Below are 14,672 nucleotides of genomic sequence, written 5' to 3'. Positions count from 1 at the left end.
TTTTAAAAGAATAATGAAAAGTTGAATAAAAAAGATTTCCTAAGAATATTATATCTAAACTTCAAAACTGTCAGCCAAGATGAGTTAAAGAAGTAAGTAATTACAAGGAGGATTGGTACAAAAAAAAAAAGTTCCAAAGGAAACTTGGGTAGGTAATTGACAAAATTAAAATCTCTACAACAATGAAAGTCTTAGGATAATTTTAGCATGTTCAAACTCTAGAAGCTCTAAAATGATTCACATTAAAAAAAAATAACAACAAACCCAGTAGTCTCACAAAACATTACTAATTCTTCTTCCCTTCCACTGCCATCTCTCTTCTTTCTATGTACACAAACTTTGCATACTCAATGGCCAATTTTCTTTAGGTGTCTGTTTTCCACATTAGTATTTCCGGGCCATATGGCTCCAAACTGCTCTAGCATGAGATATTAAACTGCTTCCTATGCAGAGATATGTGGATTTCCCATAAGCACATCAAATATAACATGAACTGACCATATATTCACCACTAAAGCTCATGTTCCTTTTGTATATGCTAATATAGTTACAGGGTAATTAACCATCCACCCAATCAATACTCTAGATATATATAACTCTCTCTTCTTATCACTCACCACCCCCAACTATTATAAGATGGAGTCTATTCAAATCTGTGAATTGCATCATTATGCTCTAATTATGTCTGGACTTCACTGAAATAGAAAAAAGTTGTAAAAATCCTTTTTATGTTGTTCAATTCTACTTTCTCAATCAACATAAAGATATGTAAATCTATGCTCATAACCACTCCATGCTTTTAAAAAAATACTTTATAGTGATATAGATTTATGCAAGTGTATAAAGTATAAAAGTACATTTAAATAATAACAAAAATAATATCAACTTTCATGTACGCATCACCTGGGAAGAGCATTTCCCATTTCTTCACTGTCCATAGAGGCTCCTCCCTGTCACAGTCCCAAACGTCCCTTCCAGAGATATCTACCATCCTGGATTTTGTGTTAAGCATTCCTTTCCTTTTCCCTCAGGTTTTACCACATAGACATATTTCCCTAAAATATACATCGCTTAGCATCTCATGGATTAGAACTTTATATAAATTGAATCATACAATATGTATTCTTTCATGACTACTTTCCTTCGCTCAAAATTACATTTTTGCAAATCATCTATCTTGATGTGTAATGTTCTGTTATTCATTTTATAGCTGTATAGCTCCATTTTACAAGTGCACTACAAGTTATTAATCCATTTGCCTATCATGGGCATTTGAGCTGTTTTTCAGTCCTTTTGTTGTTACAAATAATGCTACCATGAACATTTGTGTACACACGTTTCCTGTGCTTACAGGGTAGAGTTTATCGAAGGTCTGTATCTAGGAAGAGAATCACTGGATCATAAGAGATACAGACATGTTTTCAACCTTACTAGTCAATGCCACAGTTTTCAAAATGGTTTCAGAATAAACTCCTACTTGCCTATGGATGAGAATTCTCTTTTTGGTTTTAATTTACAAATTCCAGATTACCAAGCAGGTTGATCATATTTTTACTTTGTTATAGGCCATTTTTGTTTTGTCTGTGAAATGTCTGTTTGACTTTTTTGCTCAGTTTTCTATTAAACTTTACGTTTTGTGTTGTTGGGTTTTTTCTTCTTTCCTCATTGATATCCTTTATTAGTTATATGTACTGCATATATTTATGGCTTATGTGGGGTTTTATCTGGATATTTTTCTCTTGCTTATTTTTATACGAAATGAAGTTTTCTGAATGAAAAGAAACTTGATTTAGAACCCTTTCTAACTTCACACACTAGCTGTTTCTGTTATTTTTGCATAGTGCTTAACAATGTGGTAATTAGCTTTTTGAGATTTGGGGACTCTGTTTCCATCTTCTATTTTTATTAGCTTTACCTTTATTGCCACGTCCTTTCAATTGGTTTCTAAATCCAGAAGGTTTCCCTCAGTGTGGACTCTGTGGTGGAAGGGAGTTGTTGCTAAACAGCTTAATGAATTCTTAGTAACTAGATTGCTCCATTCCCTTCACACATGACGTTGGGCCCTTACTCTTCCTGGCTGGTCAGGTGGTCAAAAACCCTCCCGGCTTCAGCTGATATCCTCAAATCAGCCCTGTAGGAGAATGTTTTCTCATCAGTTTTTCCTTAACTGTTCTTGGATTCTACTGTCCTCAGTGTTACAAGATGCTCCACTGCTACCATCTGCATCTTCTCACAGAGTTGCCAATACCAAACTGGTCCTTTGACTCTTGGCTGTTTGTCCCCAATTGCTTCTACTTGGAGTTTGAGATGATACCCTGCCATCATGTTTTTTGTGTAAACAATAATCATGTTTTTGGCTTTGCTATCTAGCTGCTTTGTCTGCTTTTGTGTGTGGGGGGGGGCGGAGGGGGGGGACTTGGGAATATTCAACACCTATGCTTCCACCGTTCCACCGTATCTTTCCCGAATTCTGTATTTTTACATTCAATACCTCATATCAGCCATGGCATGTTACAATGAGCAATTTTTTTAATGACATGAACACACAGGGCATCTCAAGTGTTTTGTTTTGTTCTTGAACCTTAAGGGAAGTCCAGCTCAGCATCTTCTTTTAGATGAGCACAGAGAATACTTAGAGTTGTCCCCTAGATCAAATGTGCTAGCTAAGAAAACAATACTAATCATGAATGGTTGCTGTAAAACTCTGTTATTTCTGTTTGTAAAAATTCAACTTCTAGGAGAAAAATGTGTACAAAGCAGACATGTAGATAACCTCCCAGGCTCAGTATGTCTTGATGGTTGCAAATTCCGACTGGAGCCGGGCTGCTGAGGTTCAGCCCCAGAATTGTATACTTCAAGAAATTTTGAATTCTCAGAATGCCAATTCATTAATTTTCTGAGTTCTACCGAAAGTCCCTTAAATTATCTCTGCCTCAGTTGGTCAATGTGTAAATGGAAATAGTAAAATATGCTTACTTCTTACAGTTCTGGTGAGATTATTCATGAGATGATATATGCAAAACGCATAGAACATTGTCTAGCATGTAGTAAGTGCTATGTAAGTGCTAGAATTACTAGCTATTTTTCCACTAGAATTTCTACATTGACTAAAAATAACTCTTACATCTTGAATGTGAAATTAGTAGAACGATTGGAATTAGAAATCTGTGGTTTACCGTGTAAATCCTTTTAAGCCAACTCAGGTAACCCTTTCCAATGTTATACGTGCTTCAGTCATCACAAAGTTCACCAAAGGAGAACTGAGGGAGGATCACAGGAGAAACAGGATTAAAATATCTGCTTCCCTTTTTAAAAAATTCATTCCCATAATGACATTATTTTGTGTCTGGACCATGAAACTTAAGGTAGAATTTTAGGTTATTTTCTTGGCCCAACCATTTATCACTGTGACACCTGCAGATAACTTCAATTGCAACCTAATTAAAATATGTAACTTTCCTCCCAGTTTTCCAGAGTGTGCCTTTTTTTGCTTCATAAATGGAGACTTTTTCAAAGAGATTCATTTTAAGTAAGAGGCTTCCTCTAATTTCTAATTACTGGCAGATTCACATCCCCAAGTCTTTAAAATAATTTTTAAAAGAGAAGAGAGAGATAAGATTTTGCAATCTTCAAGAAATTTTGAATTCGCAGAATGCTGATTAATTTTCTGAGTACATGATTAATTTTCTTAAGTACATGAAAAAAAAATGAAACTCCATTCCCATTGACTTCATGACAGTTCTTGTGGTTACATGAGAAAAAAATCCTAAATTAAATATCTTAATTCATTACTGTATCTTTTGTCTTTTGTCCCTTTAGCCACTGAAATGTATTTTTAAAAATTAGGAGCAGAAAGTTAGTTTTGTGACTGAATTTTTTCATGAATTGTAGCACAGACATTTCTGTGCCCTTTTTTCTTATTTAAGGAAAACACCATCAAATTAAAACTCCCCTAGGATGTCTCTAGCCCTCTCATCTTCACACCTTTTAATTATAGCCTGAGACAGCAGAGTACGTCCTACTGATGCCAACAATGGCACACTATGTAAACTGGTAAGCACTGAAGTACAGCACATCCTGGGTGTCCTCACACGATCTCCACTAATCACACTTGAGCTGAGACCAGCCGTATCACCTGCTGACCATGTCTAGTCACTTTCTACCCAGGGAACAGAACTCTGCATCATTCCCTAAATTTTAACATCCTGTACTCTACCATGGCAAACAGAAAATGTATAAGGCTAACAGGTAAACATCACCAGAGGAAGTTTTCATACGGGATTTGTGTTACTTTTACTTCCTTTATTTAGATACTAAGTATGAATGACTGTTGGTCAACATAAAACATGTGGACCACAGATGCATATTTAAATGCACTCATTTGTTGACCTCTACAGGACTTCATTTGAAAGACTGAAAAAGAAGAAAAATGGAGAATAGAAGTCTGAACTGGGTTTCCATTGAGGCATGAAATAAGGAGGAAGGACAATAGGTATATCGTGTTTCCCCCAAAATAAGACCTAGCCGGACCATCAGCTCTAATGTGACTTTTGGAGCAAAAATTAATATAAGACCTAGTTTTATTTTACTATAATATAAGACTGGGTCTTTAATATAATATAATACAATACAATACAATACAATATAATACCAGGTCTTATTTTACTATTATATAAGCCAGATTTTATGTAACATAATATAAGACCGGGTCTTATATTAATTTTTGCTACAAAAGACACATTAGAGCTGATGATCTGGCTAGGTCTTATTTTTGGGGAAACACGGTAACAACATTTTGTGGGTTTTTTTTAGTGAATTCAGCAGAGACTAGCCAGCACTCATCAAAGCAATTTCCTCTTCCTTTTCAGCACACAGCTGAACCATATTTCATGGTCTCTCTTATAGTTAGATGTGGCCACGCGGCTGTTCTAGAATAGGGAATGTGGATAGAAGACATATGTACCCCTTCCAGGCCTGATACATACAAAATATTCTTACACCGTGGTTCTTCCTCTCTTTGCCATCTGCCTGTTGAATATCAATGCCCAATGTGACACTGGAAACCTGGTTGGATAAAAGCAGAATTACCGACCATCCACCTTAGTCTCTGAAAGACTGTATGGTGGGCATTCCCCATCCGGAGGTCAGAAATACCAATGAAGGTTTTATGCAAAGGAGAAATGAACGTCTTTGTGTTAAATTACTGAGATTTTGAGATTTCTCTGTTATAGAATTTAGTGTTCACTAATACAGCTAGAGACCTGGAAAATACAAAATGCTTCTAAGTACCTCTATACCTATATATTATTATATGGAGAAATCAGTTGTTTAAAAAAAATTGCCTCAAAAAACTTCTTATCTAAGAATATATAAACACACACACACACTTACATACATATGTGTATATATTCGTATTCATTTACTGAACAAATGAGCACCTATAAAAATATAGAAACACTAGTGAGTTACATGTGGACAGACACTGTGTCTACTGTGTTTCCCCGAAAATAAGACCAGATCTTATATTAATTTTTCCTCCAAAAGACACATTAGGGTGTATTTTCAGGGGATATCTTATTTTTTCATGTACAACAATCTACATTTATGCAAATACAGTCATGTCATCTTCGGGAACATCGTCATAATGTACTAAACGCTACATTACGTCTGGCTGACAATCTTAACTTGGGCTTATTATCGGGGTAGCTCTTATTTTCGGGGAATCACAGTATCACTCACCACTGCACATACAGTGCCTAAAATATTGCTTGACACATAGAATGAACTCAGAAAATATTTTTTGAATACATAGCTACGTACATAAGCTCGTGATCCCTCTTCCCTCTCTATTCTTTTCCCAGGGGTCCTCATGTCTCCCATAATTTCTACTATCTCCGATATGAGACCACACTCTCCCTTATAGCTCTACCCTGGATACTACTTTTGCTTTATCCCACTGTCTCAGACTTTGCATTTTTAATTCTACACTCATCATCTCCTCTCTCTGCTTTCTCACCAAAATTGAAAAAAAAAAAATCATTATTCTCTGCACCTATTTTCTGCAATAGTATCATTTTCTACCTCCTGTGCTTACAAAATGGGCATCTTGTCTGAATTCTCTGCTTCATACACCCTTATCAGTAGCCTATCATTGCTTCTGTAAGTTTTTCCTTTGTGGTACCTCCCATAACAATTTCTTCCCCTCCTTTTAGCTCTATCAATGCCCCTCCGATGTTTCTGGACTTATGACCTTGGACCAAAATTCTTGCAATAGATTCCTGAAATCTACCCCCAGACCTTCTTCCCTCATTCCACTTTACAGATGCCCCTTCAACTGGCCTTTCAAAAGCCATTACCATCCTCATGTGGTGTTCCGTGACTATTACGTGATCTTCTCTGACAATCAGTGCTTTCCATTGCTTATAGTCCACAGTTCAAACCTGTTAGCTTAATGTTACTGAAGCCTGTCACAACAGTCCTTATCCCTCAAATCGTACCGTTAAATCAGGGGTGTCCAAACTGCGGCCCAGGGGCCAACTGCGGCCCGCGATCCATTGTTAATTGGCCTGCAGCAAATTCCAAAAATATATTCAGTTTACTTAAATAAACCAGGTGAGGCAATACGTACTTCACCTCGAGTGAGTGGCCCGGCTGTTTGTGTATTTTGCCGCATATGGCCCTTGGTGAAAAACATTGAAAAAAACTGGTTTGGACACTCCTGCTTTAAATATTCAGATTCCAGGAATCTGAGGTAAGGGAAAGGTCTTTGAATGTCATCTAATTCAATTGTCCCTCTGTTCTGAACATTATATTTCAGTCAAGCTTGCTGAGTGACATATCTTCTGTAATACTTACACTTTTCTTATAAATTTTCTCTTAATATATTTCCCTCTATAGCTATTTAAATCAGGGAACAGAAGTAAAATATTTCCTTTTCTTATTCATTCCTTTCTACTTCATTCCAGGATTTAGAGCTTTCTCTTTATTCTGAACTCTTCACTCAAATTTTATCGGTATGAACCTTTTGAAATTACTCCCACATTGCGTTGTGGATGCCCCTTGATTTCTGATGTAAACTGCTCCGAAGATATGCTTTCTGTCTCCAGATAAGCCTTGTATGTATGTGGAAATACATACAGTTCATTTTCATGATTCATAAATTCCGTACTCGCAAATTTACCTACTTGCTAATATCTGTAGCATCAAAATCAATACTTGCAGCACTTTCACAGTCATTTATGGACATACTCAGAGTAGAGAAAAGTGTGAGTTGTCCATGCAGACATTACCAGCTGAGGTCAAATAAGATGACGTTCTGCCTTCTTTTTCAGCTCTCCTACTGCAAATAAGTGTCCTTTTCACAGTCTATTTAAAGATACCTTTTTTCATATTTCTGTGCTTCCTTTGGAGATTTTGCTGTTTATGGCCTTCAGGAATAGGGCTGAGGTGCTGTCTTGTGTGACTAAGTGTAAGAAGACTGTGGTGGGTCTTACGGGGAAAAATATGTGTGTTAGATAAGCTTCATTCAGGCTTGGGTTGCACAGCTGCTGGGCGTGAGTTCAATGGTAATGAATCAACAAATATGTGTTAAATAATAAATAAGGTGTCTTTAAACTGATATGCACATAAAACAAGATTACATCGTGATCCACTGACGAAAATGTTATGACCAAAGGCTGGCAGGAAACTAAGTCTGTATTTTCCCAGGAGTAATGCTTCAGTATTCACTCAGTATTTGTGGTGACTTTATAATTACTGCAAATAATGTAACTGACTGCATATGTGTGTGTACACATGAACATATGAGTGTATATATATATATATATATATATAAATATATGTGTATAATTAAATATTTATTCAAGTAGTGAATATAAAAGATGAACACACATATATGCCCACATTTAACGAGAGGGAGAAAGAAAAGAAAGGAAGGTACTGGAGGGAAAGAGGAAAGAATGGAGAAGAAAGAGAGGAGACACAAGGAAGAGAAAGTTCATGCCGTAGATATTCTTGTGTGGCCATCATGTTCCCTGAACTAAGTATTCTCTCCTAGATGGTGTTAAATACTGACGATAATGATAATACCAACCACAAATTAGTATGATTAATTTATTAATGATAATAAATGCACTTGTGATGATGATAAATTTATTAAGCACTTATATTGCGACAGACTTTGGGCTACGTACAATGTTGTGGGTTATTTCTTTCATTCCGAATAATTTCATGGAGATTCTGCAATGTCACCCTCCTTATAGATGACAAAAAATAATATGGATAAATTAAGCTCCCAAGGAGTCCACAGATAGCAAGTGGTAGAAAGGGATTTAAATTAGACATTCTGACTTCACTGGCAACTCAATTACTTCCTACCCTAGTTGACCATAATCTGTCTCCCTAATTCTAAATTGTTAGAAATCCAGGTAAGGTGCCTACCTGGAATGGACTGGTGGATATCAGGGTATCAGAGCACAGCTATGAATATAATCGAAAATTCTTTTGTATTTTTTAGGTCCTGTCACCCTTCAAACAAGCTTCTCATGAATGAAGACAGGGATGGTTAGTCATGCAGAAGAATGATTTCTGACACTGGTACTTTCAGATGTATAAGGACAAAGAGCAGGTCAAAACCCAGACTCACATGAAACATACAGATAAGGTTAATTGGGAAGCTTTTATCTGCATTATGGAGTGTGGGTTTTGAAGTCACACATACCTGAGTTCTAACGCAAGTCTGGCCTTTCCATACGCATTTGGGGCCAGTTAGGATCATAAAACAAGTATAAAAATTATCCTTATCCATAAAACAAGTATAAAAATACTTACTTCATAAGGGCTGGCAGTGGGAGGTCAAATGAATCAATATCTTTAAAGCACTTAACAAAGTGACAGGAAGTGTTCAAAAGAGCAATGATTAATAAAAGTTGGTTTAATAGAAATATCCTATTGCCTCCATTGGGAATCACCCTCAGATTGAACTAAGTATTCCAAATTGCCAAAATACTTTAAAAGTTTTATAATCACAGCATTCTTGGAATGTAATAGGAAACAGTAGGAAAACAGGGGCTATGATGAAAGAGCAAATCTGATACTGTCACAAAAATAAATACATAAAAGCTTTCAACTCTAAAATGATTTTCCCTCAAGGTAGAGTAGAGGTGCAGAATTTAATAATGCTGTAAAATATCTGTTCCTCAAAGCAGTTGCAGACAGCTATGACAAGGGGGAAAAAAAAACCACACACAAAAAAAAATCAAGCAGCTCAGCAAAATTCCTTTTGTCTCCTTCACTATAAAATATGTTCTTTAAGAAGCATGCAAAAATCACTCTGAAAAACAGAGGGCACAGGGCACGTGTTTCTCTGAGCTAACAACAGAGAAACGTATTGGCTTATCATGAAAAAAATTTACAGACATTTTAGATATTTTACTTTTCATGAATGAGCAGAAGAGAGGAACTGAAATACCCTAAGTACCTTAGCATTCTTACATTTTTCTAATGACTGTGACTAACTTATATGCCGTTTTTATAATGAACGCATCTCAGTAGACCACTTCTCTTGACACCATTCTGTTAGAGACCTGGGACCAGGGCCACTTACCCACTGTTGATGTCATCAGCCCTGAGACTTTTCCCAAGGATATCACCATCGCTCATATAGCCACCAACATCAACTTCAGAAGACATGTCCAGGTCACTGCTTGCTTTCTCACTCATGTCTATTTGTGACATGTTTCCCAGCCGAGAGACAGCAGCTCGACGGAGGGGCGTTGTATACATGAACCTGGAGGGGTCTGTGTGGATGAACCGACTGGTACCACTTCGAGGGTAGCCGGCACCCAGGGAGGGAGCGTCTCCAGCCTGGAGTCGAGGACACGCCTGGCCCAACCTCCACGTCATGGGAGTGGGTCGGCTTGTCAAGTTGGGAATGGTCCTTCCATTCACTTCTGTTGTCACAGTGCTGTCAAATGTGGTCTCCAGGGTGCTGCCAAATGAAATGGAGACATAACTATACTCTGGTTCACTGGGGGCCATAGACTAGGAATAGTGAAGACAGGAAAGGCTGGAATTGAGAATAATTTCTTAGAAGAATGCTATTTTCATGAAAGCAAATTACATATTCACAGTGAGATTCTAAATACCTCTGCAGATGTCAAATTGTGGAAAGGGGCATTCATGAGCAGATTTTTTTGGTTCTGTTTGTTGCTTTCAAAAGAAAGGCCATTGTTCCATTTTAGATAAAACAAAATACTGTTTCACATTCTCAACAAACATTTAATTTACCCCATTGTGGCCTCCCCAGAACTATTCTGGAAGTTAACTACAATAAGGTCTAAAAGTCTCTCTAACACTCCTTCCCAGATGCATTTCAACTGCAACTTCTATAATTGTTCTTGAGGGGAAGCATGCAAATGCACTTAGTAGTGATGGTGGTAGTTTCAGTAGCCAATTCAATTTGGATGGGAAATTAAAGTGAAGAAAAGGTGGATAGACAGCAGAAAAAAACTCCCTGGGCATGTGCTGAAAAGTAAGCACTTGACTGTCACATAAAATTTAAGTGAGCAAATAGCAAGGAAAACTAAAATCCCTTCTCTATCATTATAAGACGTTAAGTGCTTGATTGTAACTTTTTTCTTTACTGGCCCCAAAAATATGCAGAACTGAGAAAAACCTGTGGCTTATCTGGGTCCCACGAAGACTGGACATAGTCTCTTCTAAATTCTGCCTCAAATCTGCTATGTTTTTCACTGTTCTCATTCTTCTTGTTTCGGGGTCTTCACCTAGAAAAGTAACATAATAATACATTTGTTTTCATACTGTTTACTGTCCTGAGAGCAGTTATATACATATATAAGGACTATAAATTATTTTTCTTAAATATAAAATGATAGTAGGAAATTCCAAATGATTACCATCTGAAAATTATAATTGTTCTTTCTACAAATAAAATGTGAACAGAAACAAATGTACTGTTTGTTACAAGTAATAATTTGAGGTGGTGATAATACAATAATACTTTGTAGGTCTATCACCTAATCACTGCAAATTGAGAGAATCATTTGGAAATACACTGAAATTATTTGGATCCTAATTATTTCTGCAATTACCTGTTTCTAAGTGTACTCAGAATAATTGAGATAAACTTGCCTTATGCATCAAGTATACATTTGAACTCTGAGGTAAGATAAAAAGATGGAGATCTTTTCTTACAGGAGTAATAGCTTTTTGTCTTTTATTTTCTTAGACTCATAGACCAAGACTCACAACATTGGATGGCTTTATTTTAAGTTATATCTGTACTATCTACAGGGAACCAAAACATCCACCTGTGACAAAAGAGTTCCAGTAAAGTCCTACGCATCTAAACTTAGAAAATGTTTAATGGTCATTAAACAAACAGTTCTGCCAGTGTGATAAATAAATGCTGGCCTTATACAACCAGTATCTATCAAATGGAGACAGAGGTGCCCTTAAAACATTTTGTTTTTTTTTTGGCCATGCAATACTTCCCAGGCCGGTGGCCATTTGAAGCTGACACATCTGGATAATAACATGGCAAGAGAGTAGAGGAAATAGTTTTTATTCTGTTTAAGTTAGACTTGAGAGGTTGTTTAGTGATGAAAAATTTTAATGAATAAAAGAAAGAAAGAAAGAAAGAAAGAAAGAAAGAAAGAAAGAAAGAAAGAAAGAAAGAAAGAAAGAAAGAAAGAAAGAAAAAGAAGAAAAGAAAAGAAAAGGGAGGAATTGGAATGGATGGATTAAGGGGAGGCAAGGAATGGTAAGAAAGGGAAGGAAATGGAAAAGGGATGGAAGAAAAAGAAAAAGAGAAGGAAAAATGAAGGTAGAAGATAGCATGTATTAAATTCCCCTATGAATGTCATATGAAAACTCAAGATACATACCTATAATCTGTTTTAAGAATATAGGCAGATATTCAATGTTAATTTTCTTACCTAGGATTCATTCCTGATTTTAAAAAATACACAACAAATGCACCAATTTAACATTTGTAATATAATTGTAGAGTTGGCAGGGCCTTCAGAGACTGTCTCACCTTACCTCTCAGCCAATGAGGGAGCTCGTCTATGTGTCCCTTGGGAGATAGCCGGTGCCTCTCCCTGAAACCCCCAAGATTGGAAAAGCTTCTCCATCTCCAGTAAGAGACATTTCCTTCCAACGTGAGACAGGTCTAATTGTGAAAATATTTCTAAGGATGGGTAATAATTTGCCTCCCTTTACCTTTTACCAGGTGGTCTCAGTGGTTCTGAAACCAACTGAACAACTTTACACTATCTTTACCACAGCAGTCACTCAAGTGTTGGAAGACAGCAACTGCTAATAATTCCTCTATTTTCTTCTTCAGCCAAATATCACTACACTGTTCATTATTCCTCATCCTGGACAACCACCATTCTGCCGGTCTATAAATCTCTTCCTTTTAATTTACAAATTATTTGAATGATTAAAATATGTTCAATAATAGCATTAGTATTTCAAACTTAGAGAATACTGAAAACTTCCCTAAAGTAAATATATTTTCAAGAAATAGTAAAAGGCATGTTGTGTTTTCAAGCACATGGCATAAACTTTTCCTATACTAATTCGAGTCATGTAATCTTTACCCTTATAGATTAACATTCTTTTGAAACTCAGAACTGTTAATAACACATTAGATTCTAACCATATTCTCCCTGGAAATGCTTTCCATCCTCCTCATAAATGTAACAAAGCATACTTGAGAAATGGCTAGAAAGAAGTCTACCTCTTACTTCCAAATAATCTGGTAGAACCCTGAAGAAAAAGTAGGGTTTGGTAAGGAAGATATATATTTCTTTAATTAAATTTATGGGGGTAACAATGGTTAGTAAAATTACATAGGTTTCAGGTGTTCAATTCTGTAATACATCATCTATATATCACATTGTGTGCTCACCACCCAGAGTCAGTTCTCAATAAGGAAGATTTTAAAGGGCAGAAAAAGAATATCATTATAGTGAAAGGAAAGGGAGAGGTAAAGAAGAGATTTTACTCAAAGTGGGCAAAGGAAATAGTGAAGAATGAAAAAAAAAATTGGAGAAGCATTAAAGCCAATATTAAAATTTGTAAGTATGTAAGATTTCATGCAGTACAGAAGCCTTGGAGTCTAAATGATGGTAACAGATGAGAAAGAAGTCTTTAAGGAGGAGAGTGTTGAGATGATCTTTGTTTTTGGAAGGAGGAAGGATCGCAAGTCATCGACCTTATACAGGTTCCTAGAATATGACAATCCATGTCCTCTCTCCCTGACCCCCGCCCTTTGGGAGAACTTTTATGTTACAATCAAGATACATCTCAACTACTTGCCAAGTGGTATAAAATTAATAACATTGATATTTGAATAATTTCCGATATCTTTTTTGTATAAACTTTAAGAATATTGTATTTCCAGATACTCCATTTTACTGAATTTTTTTTTTCCACATCTTCATCTCCTTTTAAATTTCTCTCTTCCAATCCAGCAGGCATCTTAGATCCTTGGATTCTTCCAATTGAATCCATTGTTTATTTGCATAGCTTCCCTCATATTTTCAGAACCATAACCTCTCTCCCTCCTTTGGTTTTTCTCATGATATCCACTCATGACACTGTACCACTCATAACAATCAGACAAATAAATGGACCTTTTCCTCTCAGCACTTGTTGGGCAAAACATAATTGCTGCCTCATTCACATCATGAAAGAAAATAATCAAAATAAAATGTATTGCAGTAAATATTCTCCATAGCCCACAAAAGGCAAGATACAATTAAATGCACTTATAAACCCCCTAAAGATTGCACAAGTCAGAAATAACCTGTAAATTTGTATATAAATGATGTCTTGAGGATTGGGGTCTGAGGAGGGAATTGCAATTGGAAAGCTCAAATGTAGAAGCACAAATAAAACAAATATTTAGTTACAAAAGCTAGCAGAACATTACACACCAGAAATTTACTTTGTCACAAAAATTAGTATCCCCTCTCACTTCCATAATTTCAAAGCCAACTGTTATGCCTGAAAGAAGCCTACTAAGTGTCAGACATGATAGTTAGGGTTTACACATGTTTTGTAGAATGGTATATTTGCCACTTTGAGTTTTTAACATTGGTGCAAACTGCTTTCTCATTGCTTGTCTCTTCTATGAGTAGGAAACAGAATAACAGGCTTAATTTGGTGCTTTTGCATTTTTACTTAGAGGCAGATGGGTCATTTCATCTGTACGCTCCTTTAGGCTTTAATTTTATATACATTGTAATTAACACTGTCAGTACTATTGTCTTTAATAGGAAATCAAATTATATATGAATGAACCTGATTCACAGAGAATTAGGTCCTCTACACCACCCACATTACAAATGTTTTTATTTAGAGTACAGCTTCCTGATTTATTTTGAGAAATAACCCTAATTTTGTGGATGATTCCAACAGTGACTTGCATGGAAAATGTTTAACTCATCTGGTTATGCTAGATATTTTTTTTGGTGGTGGGGAATAGCAAAACATGGCTAGCAGCTTTACAGTTACCTTTTAAATAGTCTCCTATATAGTTATAGCACAGACCCTAATGTGTCTGATTTATTAGGATATCTAAGAGTAAAGAGTGAAACTCAAGGAACCCTGTCTAAAAACTAAGTTGGAAGAGGCCATTT

At 36.2% G+C, this 14,672-nt stretch overlaps 1 protein-coding gene across 10 annotated transcripts in view; it reads right to left on the bottom strand.

Moving 5' to 3' along the window:
* NAV3 (neuron navigator 3) overlaps positions 1-14,672 on the bottom strand; it is a 770,226-nt gene that overhangs the window by 141,521 nt on the left and 614,033 nt on the right. For all 10 annotated transcript variants that reach the window (XM_033117411.1, XM_033117412.1, XM_033117414.1 and 7 more), the window contains 2 exons: positions 10,676-10,784; positions 9,605-9,988 (listed from right to left, as the gene is read on the bottom strand). In XM_033117411.1, coding sequence (XP_032973302.1) covers positions 9,605-9,988; positions 10,676-10,784 — 493 coding nt within the window. The remainder of the gene's footprint in view (positions 1-9,604; positions 9,989-10,675; positions 10,785-14,672) is intronic.

The sequence above is a fragment of the Rhinolophus ferrumequinum genome, chromosome 10, assembly GCF_004115265.2.
Source record: "Rhinolophus ferrumequinum isolate MPI-CBG mRhiFer1 chromosome 10, mRhiFer1_v1.p, whole genome shotgun sequence".
Taxonomy (NCBI): domain Eukaryota; kingdom Metazoa; phylum Chordata; class Mammalia; order Chiroptera; family Rhinolophidae; genus Rhinolophus; species Rhinolophus ferrumequinum.
The sequence above is the reverse complement of the archived record's forward strand: the minus strand, read 5'-3'. Positions and strand labels throughout refer to the sequence as shown.